Source organism: Pteronotus mesoamericanus, unplaced genomic scaffold (genome assembly GCF_021234165.1).
Source record: "Pteronotus mesoamericanus isolate MK-2021 breed Mesoamerican mustached bat unplaced genomic scaffold, CSHL_Meso_final scaffold_54, whole genome shotgun sequence".
Classification (NCBI taxonomy): domain Eukaryota; kingdom Metazoa; phylum Chordata; class Mammalia; order Chiroptera; family Mormoopidae; genus Pteronotus; species Pteronotus mesoamericanus.
The window spans coordinates 66,553,508-66,563,705 of record NW_026555321.1 but is presented as its reverse complement, the minus strand read 5'-3'; the positions used below and the strand labels follow the sequence as shown (position 1 = coordinate 66,563,705).

General features: G+C 40.7%; 1 protein-coding gene across 2 annotated transcripts in view; it reads right to left on the bottom strand.

Annotated features, from left to right (window-relative positions):
- The window catches only part of ZNF704 (zinc finger protein 704), a 159,878-nt gene that overhangs the window by 12,631 nt on the left and 137,049 nt on the right, over positions 1 to 10,198 (bottom strand). The window contains exon 8 of one of the 2 annotated variants that reach the window (XM_054595172.1): positions 312 to 409. The exons of the other annotated variant lie outside the window; for it this stretch is intronic. Coding sequence (XP_054451147.1) covers positions 312 to 409 — 98 coding nt within the window. The remainder of the gene's footprint in view (positions 1 to 311; positions 410 to 10,198) is intronic. 2 annotated transcript variants of the gene reach the window in all.

Here is a 10,198-nt window from a genome sequence, read left to right as displayed (position 1 = left end):
TCCTTGATCTGGATTAGAATATCTTGTGGTTCATTTAATACAGTGGTTAATGCAATGTGACTTTAAGTAGATCCAGCAATCTCCATGGCTTATTCTCTAACAAAGCTTACTGCAAACTGTTACAACAACAACAACAACAACAACAACAACAACTTTTCCCTCATAGTTAATGGATGGGGAAAACCATGGGTTCAAAAGAAAGCATGTCTCATCCATTATAGGGAAATTTTATGGAAGGTCGTGTCTCTGGTTTCTCTTTTTCTTGCTGTTCTATGTTTCAGTTAATTCTCTTGAGACGAGGAGTTTCATACCTTAGGCTGACCATCCCCCTGGGCGGGGAGGACAAGACCGTGTGACTGTGCTGTCTCTGCTCTCCTGTGCCCCCAGGATGGTGATGTGTTGGTGACACCTGGTGAGGACACGGAAAACAAAGTTGATGGGGCATGTTCTCTGTACCAAACCTTTATTTAGCTTTGTGATGTGGGCAGTGGTCCTTCACCATTAGAGGTGGATGTAATGTGTTTCCTTCACAGAGACTATGTGTTAAAATGGATGGGGTGATGCTCACAGCAGAATTTAAATGCATCTCCAACAGAAAAGACACATCAGCAATGAATACCTTACAAATCTTCATGACTTCCCATGTGTGCATTCCAGTTTGCCCATAGTAATATATTTTCATTTGAATAATGTTTTAAACCTTTAAGGATATTCCTATTCCAAGCATCGTGATTTCTCTTTTAAAGAAGGAAAAAAGCTAGAGAGGTTAAGAGAGCTTTCTAAAATTGTGCAGCTAGTCGGTGGGCAAGTCATGTGGCCTTTGGCCTTTTGTTCGCTTTGTTATTCACAGCCACTAAATAAATGGCTTCTTGCACAAGATACCCACATAGCAACAAACCCCTTCTGGGTTCCAAAAGGAATAAGGGGAAGAAACCAAGAGCCTGAGCAAATCAAGAACAAATGTCACCCACTTAATACTTACTGAGTATCACTGTGTGCTAGCTTCACTGACAAGCTTTAATTTTCAAAACTACCCTATGTGATAAGTACCGCTATTGTTCCCATTTTAAAGATAAGGAAACCAAGGCACAGAGAGGTTAAATAACTTGCCCAACATCATGGACCCTGTAATGGCAGGGTGGGGCTATCCTGAGCTCTACCCCTTTACACCTCTGCCTCCAGTTGTAACAATAGCAGGGCCCCTTCTGTTCTCCATTCCCTGGGATGATGATCACTTAGTCTCTTGGCATCACCTGCTCTCATAACACTAAATATCTTCCCAGATACTGGAATTCTCAAAAGCTGCCAAAAACTAATTTTTATAACAAAAGATAAATGCTTCAAGTAAATATATAATCTTTGTGTTACAGAGAGGCAGACAGTCATTTTAAAACATAATCATCCAGAAGCCAACACAGCCCTAGAAATGCCATTACCCATTAATGGTCACAGGGACATTCCGAGGGCAAACTTAGAGAACTCATTTTCTCTAGTTGAGGGGCTAGTTAATCTATTTTCTTTCAATGGGAAGAAGTGTATGTACATCTGTGTTATTTCCCCAAACATTAATTTTAAAAAAGATTAAACAAGTAACAAAATCCCCTAACATTTTAAACCATTGTTGCTATGACTCTGAATTATTCTGTAAAGTAAAAAACCACTGGTCTTTATTTTCGCTAAAGTTGGATGTAGTGGATGCATTTGATGTGAGTAGATATGTAGGTTCTTCCAGGAGCAGAACCCCACCCTATCCCCACCAGGATGGATAATAGCAAACCAGAGGGAATGAATTCTATAACTGTGCTTAGCTGTGATCTAGAATGTTCTAGAATATATTCATCTGAATTGTTTTCAGTTGTCAGGACAATAGAAAAATTAAAAAAATAACTGTAGAACTTTTAGAATCCCAAGAACACTTTCCTATTTAGTCAGAGAATTGAAAAAGTTTAGGAGACATGGCATTATTTTCATCAGCTCAGGATATTGTGGAAGGTTCTAAATTCTGCAAAATTGCTGCCCCCCCTTTTGTGTGGGGTGATATGAAATTAGAGGATGCTCTTTATTCAATGGATATTTATTGAGCACTGACTACGCACCAGATACTGTTCTAAGTTGTGAGGATATAGCCCAGAATGAAATGAATTGTCTGCCCTCATGGAGTATACATTCTAGTGGGAAGATAGTCAATGAACACCAAACACAATAAAATAGGGTAACAGGCAGCTTGATCAAAGGACAGAACATTTATTTATTCAGGGTGGTGAGAGAAGGCCTCTCATGGAGACTACCTTTTACCTCCAGGGAACTCCAGAGAAAGGACAGCAGTGACAAAGGACCATGGGTGCAGAGTGCCAATGGGGTGAGAAGACACTGTATGGGGCCAGAGGGTTGGAGAGCAGGAGTTGTTAGATCCATGTAGTGCCCTGTCATTATGATAAGGAATTTGAATTTTATTCTAAGGGCTGGGGAAGCCACTGGAGAGTTTTAAGAAAGTCTGACTTCTGATTAATGTTTTGAAAAGATCTCTTTTGGCTCCTTGGAGAATGGTTTGGAGATAGCTGGAGAAGAGCCCCAAGGCTGGTTGAGAGCTTATGCAGTGTTTTTGGAGGAAACATACTAGTGATTTAGATTAGGGTATAGCTGTGGCGTTAATGGACCCATGTCCATTAGGGGCACACTCTGGGACTTGCTATGGATGGGATATGGGACAAAACAAACAAACCCCCCACCACCACATCATTAGATGAATCTGGGAGGAATCGAGAGGTCAAGGGTGAATCCTCATTTCTGGACTGAGCAGCTGGAGGGATGCTGGGATCACTTACTGAAATGGGAAAACAGGTTAAAACTATAGGTTTAGGGGAGGTGAGAGGAAGGGGTATTTGAAAATCCCAAGAACATAGTTTGAGGAACATGACCTTCTGCTGGAATAACCCTTCTCTGCAGTCTATTCCTGCTAATGGCTTTCTCAGCCATGGTGCTGAGGGCCCACATGCTCTGAGTCCAGTCCTGTTGTCCACAGGACGCAGCAGAAGCAAGGACTCACCACATGTCATGTGTGGCTCAGGCATGGGAGAGAAGCCATACAATCCAGCTCTTGAGCTGTCCTTGAGACTTAATGGCAAGATGACTGTGGTGTTTTAGCTTCTTATTTTAGTTGGGACTGAGGGTGGGAAGTCCAGGTGACTGGCACAGGGAGCTAACTTTTATCCAGCACTTGAAAATGTGAAAGACAGGCTACTACATTATTTGTGATCTCTTTTAATCCTCACAAAACTCTGCAAAGTAGAAGTGCTGCTCCTTGCATTTTGCAGGTAGGATAATTTAGGCTTTGAGCAGAAAAGTGGCCTGTGCAGTGTCCCAGAATTAAAAGCAGCAGTAATTTCCTGGGATCTTGTTCAATGAATTACCTCCCACATGTTACCTCACTTAATTTTCACCATAATCCTAGGATAGGTATAGTTATCATTTCATTTTATAGGTGAGGAAATGGAGAAGTTCAGTTGCCAAGGCCACAGTGAGTCACTGGTAGACCTGGGATTTGCTCACTGCTGTCTCATATCAGCTGGCCTTGGGACTCAGTTTGGAGTGAAAATGCCCAGCTATTTCTCCTCTTCAATTGATGAGAACAATGTGTGCCCTAAAATAAAGCCCAGCAAATCATTCTTTTGTCTATTTCGCCCAACAGTCTCCACTTTTCAATTTTTATTTATTCTAAATCTTAACTGTTTCTAAGTTCTCTTTTGGGGCATGTTTTATAAAGTATATAATGTGCTTGGAGAGTACTATATGGTATTATTTCTAAATAAATAAAATTATTGTGTGATAGGCCCATAATTTGTCTACTAATTAGGTGTAACTTCAGAAGCATTTAAAGCACTCTAAATTATACTCTGCAAATGTCGGGCTGATTTCTCCTGCACATGGAGGAGATGCATGTCATACGCATGAGTCACTCCCACATAGGGAGGATCACGTTCTCTGACCGTTGTGTTATAGCAATGAGACATGTCACAGGTGCCATGATGGTGCATGCTCCACAATGTCAGTGCCAGGCTGTGCTCAGCACAGTGGCTTTAGTAAGTGCTGGAGTTGAGGGAACTGCTTAAGAGAGGCCCTGTGACTGTTAAGAGGTCACAATGTACACGTCAGAATTGGAATCTGTGACTGAGCCTCACACCCGATCAGCAATATGGTTGTTGTGTCTTCCTGTAATAGGTTGCAGAAATTCCTTTTCTTTGTGATTTTCTACCTCTCAAATGGAATAAAGAAAACAAAAGACCTTTGTCTCGGTTTTAACCTCTTACAACATTCTACTTTGAATTCTCCCTCTAGGTGATAAAAAAACGCAGCTAAACCACTAATAAGCAAGCATGACTATTTTAGGTTGGGAGACCCTCATGGCCTGAAGCCTCCTGGGCTGACACTGGGACAGCAGGCCAGTCCATTCCTACTGGCTTGCACGGAGCCTTTTATGGACTGAATGTCTGTGTTTACCCAAATCCACGAGTTAAAGCCCAATTTTTCAGTGTTGTTGTATTTGGAGATGGAGTCTTTAAGGAAGTAATTAAGGATAAATGAAGCCCAAAGGATGAGGTTCTGATCCACTAGGATTAGTGTCCTTTTAAGAAGAGACACCAGAGGGCTCTCCATTTCCTCCCAGACACTTCAAGAGAAAAGACCATGTGAGGGGATAGAGAGAAGGTGCCCTCTGCATGCCAGAAAAAGGCCCTCCCCAGGAATGAATCGGCCAGAACCTTGATCTGGGACTGCTAGCTTCCAGAACTATGAGAACATTAATATCACTTATGTAAGCCCCAGTCTATTGGACTCTGTTAATGCAGGATGAGCAGACTGACATGTCATGAAAACATAGAAAGGAATGGAGATAATTAAAGAAAAGATGGTCATTTGGGAGAAATAGGTCAAAGAAAGTTGTAATTAATGAAGGTCCTCTCCCCACCCCTATGTCCACAACCTTGGGCTAGAAAAGACACAACTCCAAGTGACATTTGTAAATATGGAAATTGGCATTCATATTCCACACCTCCTGAAGAAGGCCTTACCCAGGGAACTTATTAAAGCCCATCGTCCAGGGAGTTCAGCATTGGCAAATAAATAAATAAAATCTTGCAGACCTTGAGATTTCTCAGAATGAGGTTATTTGCACTCTCCAGGAGGCTTACAAAAGCAGCCCCTCTTCCAGGTCTCAAAGGTTCTCAAAGAGGGAAGCAAACCTTAAGTGGGGCCCACAACCTCAGGGTGTTTGTTCTGGAGTACAAACTGAAAAGTATTTTTTTTTTTAGATTCTTAAAAATTTTTTTTGTCTTCTATGCACTTTATTTTTTTTTATTGTATTTTTTCCATTATCATTTAGTCTCTTTATACACCCCAACTCTCTTCCAGTCACCACACTGTTGTCCATATCCATGAGTCCTTTTTTCTTTTTGGTCAATTCCTCCACCCCCTAACTTCCCTTAGCTGTCAGCCTCCTCTCTATCTATGAATCTGTCTCTGTTTGCTTGTTATTTCAGTTTGTTCATTTGATTCCCCATGTGAGTGAAATCATATGGTATTTGTCTTTCTCTGATTGGCTTATTTCATTTAGCACAATGTTCTCCAGAATCATCCATACAGAAATATATTCTTAAAGGGCATTTTACAAAATGCCATCTGCTTTACTGTTGAGCATGAACATAGTTGAGGCTCTCATTAACACTAATTCACTATAATTTAAAATGTTGAGAGTCTTTGTCTGAAAACCATGTTTCATTCATTTAGAAGGCAGGAATTCATATGTTCTTACATTCAACTTGGCTCCCATTCTTCTGGGGTGGGATAGCACTCCTGCTAAAACAGGGACAGTGGCTGGTGCCCTCTGTGGATGTGTGACAGTCCTGTGCCTGTGGGCTGCGCCCTTGTGAGATCCAGCCCCGTAGAAGGAGGCAGACAGCAAACACCCACCTTTTTTGTTAAGCATCGATAAAGAGCATAGCAGATGAAGAAAATTTTTTGGTGGTAAGCCTTCTCATTTTCTCATCTAGACTAAGACAGAAGTCTTGCAAAATAGCGCCCTCTGCCCTCATCTTTATTTTCAAATAAGAATGGCAAGCTTGATTGCTAACAGTCTAGTGTTGGCTGAACCAGATCACACAACCAGGTAATTTAGAATTCTCTGGTGAAAGAATTGGAAGTTCATATAGGATTTTAATGAGAGACCCAGTTAACCCACCCACTCTGTATACTTTCTGTCAAAGCTCTAGTCTAGAGTGTCCCTGAACCAATACAGCAAAATTGGGACTCTCGGAGAACACCTGGGACATTGAGATGAGGACAGAAAAACACACAGTGTCCACAGCAGGGTTTTAAAATTTCACTGTTGGAAAACAAACAATGGAAAGTACCTGGCTGGTATCCTACTGTTTAAGACATTGAGGGACTTTGGAGGACATACCACTCAGAGTGATTTTTCTATACTTCAAAAGGAAATGGTTTAATTAATAAAACATAGGGGGGAAATTCCATCTGAAAAGAAGCCTGAACTGGGCCGTTCCACCTACGTGCTATGCTTGCTTTTATATGAGGTAAGCTCTTGAAAATTCTTCTCAAGTCAAAGACAAGAATAGCAGGTCTCCATAATTCTGTAATTGTAGCTAGGTTAGAAGGATTGTTGCAAATGTGACCCTGAGAACCACTCTGGGTCTTTTTATGTCTAACAAAAACAGAAGTCACCAAAAGGACTGATTGCTAACTTCTGACATCCACCTCAGCAGATCACTGTTCTGGCCAGAAACAACACTAATACCTAGTATCTAAGTTGTTTTCTTCCCCTATCTATTCACATGTCCTTTACTGCATTCTCAGGCTTTCAGAGCAACCAGCGGTGATCACTATTCCATGAAGCAGGAAACTTCCATGATTACTCCAGATCCACAATATTGTTTAAACATCAAATTCCAGCAGTCTTTCCTGGAAACCACAAATTCCCAAACTGCTGCCAGCACAATGCTTTTTATTGTTGGCTAGTCCTCTAGGGATTTAATTACTATTCCTTGGTAGAGAGCAGCAGAATTGATTGATCCACTTTCATGATTATCAGCTATGTGGGAGATCTTAGTATTTGCTGGAAACCTCTGGGAGTTGCCAGGGGTTGAAAATAAGAAGCTTTTTTGAGGTCCTTGGGGAAAGAGGTGTGAGGAGAAAATAACATGAATATCCATTATCATAAGCCACTTTCTAGATTTTTAAAGTATATTTTATTGATTATGTTATTACAGTTGTCCCATTTTCCCCCCCTTTATTGCCCTCCTTCCTGCATTCTCCCACCCTCCAGCATCCACCCCCCACCTCCGGCCCTTAGTTCATGTCCATTGGTTGTACACACAAGTTCTTTGCCTTCTCCGTTTCCTATACTATTCTTAACCTTCCCCTGTCTATTTTGTACATACCAAATATGTTTCTTATTCCTTGTACCTTGTTCCCCCATCCCACCCCTCCTCTTCCCCACTGATAACCCTCCATGTGATCTCCATTTCTGTGATTCTGTTCGTGTTCTAGTTGTTTGCTTAGTTTTTGTTTATTTATTTGTTTGTTTTTTAGGTTCAGTTGTTGATAGTTGTGAGTTTGTTGTCATTTTACCATTCATAGTTTTTGATCCTCTATTTATTAGATAAGTCCTTTTAACATTTCATATAGTAAGAGCTTGGTGATGAGGAACTCCTTTAACTTTACTTTATCTGGGAAGCACTTTGTCTGCCCTTCCATTCCAAATGATAGCTTTACTGGATAGAGTAATCTTGGATGTAGGTCCTTGCCTTTCATGACTTTGAATACTTCTTTCCAGCCCCTTCTTGCCTGCAAGGTTTCTTTTGAGAAACCAGCTGACAGCCTTATGGGAACTCCTTTGTAGGCAACTCTCTCTTTTCCTCTTGCTGCTTTTAAGATTCTCTCCTCATCTTTAATCTTGGGTGATGTTAATTATGATGTGACTTGGTGTGTGCCTCCTTGGGTCTAACCTCTTTGGGATTCCCTGGGCTTCCTAGACTTCCTGGAAGTCTGTTTCCTTTGCCATACTGGGGAAGTTCTTCTTCATTACTTTTGCAAATAAGTTTTCAATTTCTTCTCCTTCTGCACCCCTATGATTGGGATGTTGGAACATTTAAAGTTGTCACAGAGGTTCCTAAACCTCTCCTCATTTTTTTGAATTCTTGTTTCTTCATTCTGTTCTGGTTGGATGTTTACTTCTTCCTTCTGCCCCAAATTGTTGATTTGTGTCCTGGTTTCCTTCCCTTCACTGTTGGTTCCCTGTATATTTTCCTTTATTTTACTTTGCATAGCCTTCATTTCTTCCTTCATTTTGCAACCATACTCAACCATTTCTGAGAGCATCCTGATTAGCAGTGTTTCAAACTCTGCATCAGATAAGGTATCTGTCTCCTTGTTGCTTAGTTCTTTTTCCTGGAGTTTTGACCTGTTCTTTCATTTGGGTCATATTTCTTTGTCTCAGTGTATGTGTGATGTTGGAAGGGGCGGAGCCTCAGGTATTTGCCAGGGCATGGCGACCTTCTTCACTGAGTTGTGACACTGTCTGTGGGGGAGGGGTCAGAGAGGGAACAGTGCCACTTACTCAGCTTTCATCCCACTTTCTGTCATATTCCTCACTGCCCACAAGCAGATTGTGCTCTTTCAGATGCTGGTTCACAGGTGGGTGGGTTTGGGTATGTTTTAGGATCCCGTGGTCCTCTCCAACAGACTCTCCTCTGAGACTTGGAGTTACTCCTGTTGCTGCAACCCTCACAGATTTTTTTCAAAGCCAAGGGTTTTGAATCTTCAGTTTCCCCACAGTGGAACTCTGGGTTTCACAGTCTGTCTCGCTCCCTTGCTGTTCTTCCCAGGTTATCTGCGCACGAATGTGGGATTCCCCACCCTGGTCTGCCAGCTGCTGCCTTGCCTCTCTGCCCCCATCTCTGCCCCTCCTACCATTCTGGATGAATGTTTCTTTAACTCCCTGGTGGTTGGACTTCCATGCAGTTTTATTTTCTGGAAGTTCTAGTTGTTGTTTTTAAGTTTGTTGTTATACTTCTTTTGGCTGTGTGAGGAAGCAAAGTGTCTCTGCTATGCCTCCATCTTAACTGGATATATTACTTTCTGGATCTTATCAGGAGTTATAAATGCCCTGAGCATCAATAGTGTAGGAGTCTATGGATGTTCCGTGATAAGCTATAAAGAAAAATCTACAGGGAACCAACAGTGGAGGGGATGAAGCTGGGATTCAAATAAATAATTTGCAACATAAGAAATAAATAAGCATTCAACCAGAATAGCAAGAAGAAAAAAGAATTAAAAAAAATGAGGATAGTATAAGAAGCCTCTGGGAAATCTCCAAATATACCAATATCTGAACCACAGGGATTCCAGTAGGAGAAGAGGAAGAGCAAGAAATTGAAAACTTATTTGAACAAATAATGAAAGAAAACTTCCCTAATTTGACAAAGGAAATGGACATACAGGTCCAGGAAGCACAGAGAGTCCCAAACAAGTTGGAACCAAAGAGGACCACACCAAGAGACATCATATTTAAAATGCCAAAGGTTAAAGATAAAGAAAACATCGTAAAAGCAGTAAGAGAAAAGCAGAGAGTTACCTACAAAGGAGTTCTCATAAGACTGTCAGCTGACTCCTCAGAAGAAACTTTGAAGGCAAGAAGGGACTGGAAAGAAGTATTCAAAGTGATGAAAAGTAAGGACCTACAGTCGAGATTACTCTATCCAGCAAAGCTATCATTTAGAATGGAAGGGCAGATAAAAGACCCAATATATTTTAAAATAAATGGTTAGGAATAGGGTTAATTCATAGCGATTTAGTAAACAGTAATCATTTAAAGATATGTCAAATCAATTCTTAGAAACTACTTAAACCTGAGATTGCATATTTTAGTACTCATTTATTTTCAAATGACCTATGTGTGGATAGATTATTCAGGCTTTAGAGGGAAAAAAAGTGATCTTATTTTTTTGAAACTTCAAGATGACATACCCACAAACAATAATTTTAAAGTCATAAATATTATAAGTTACTCATAATGATAAATGCTATTTATGTACAGGGTCCTTTTTCTTTTATGTTCAAGGTCTGACTTCAGAGATTAATTTTATAGAGGCTTTGAAAATATACAAATGTATAATCAACACAAAAAATC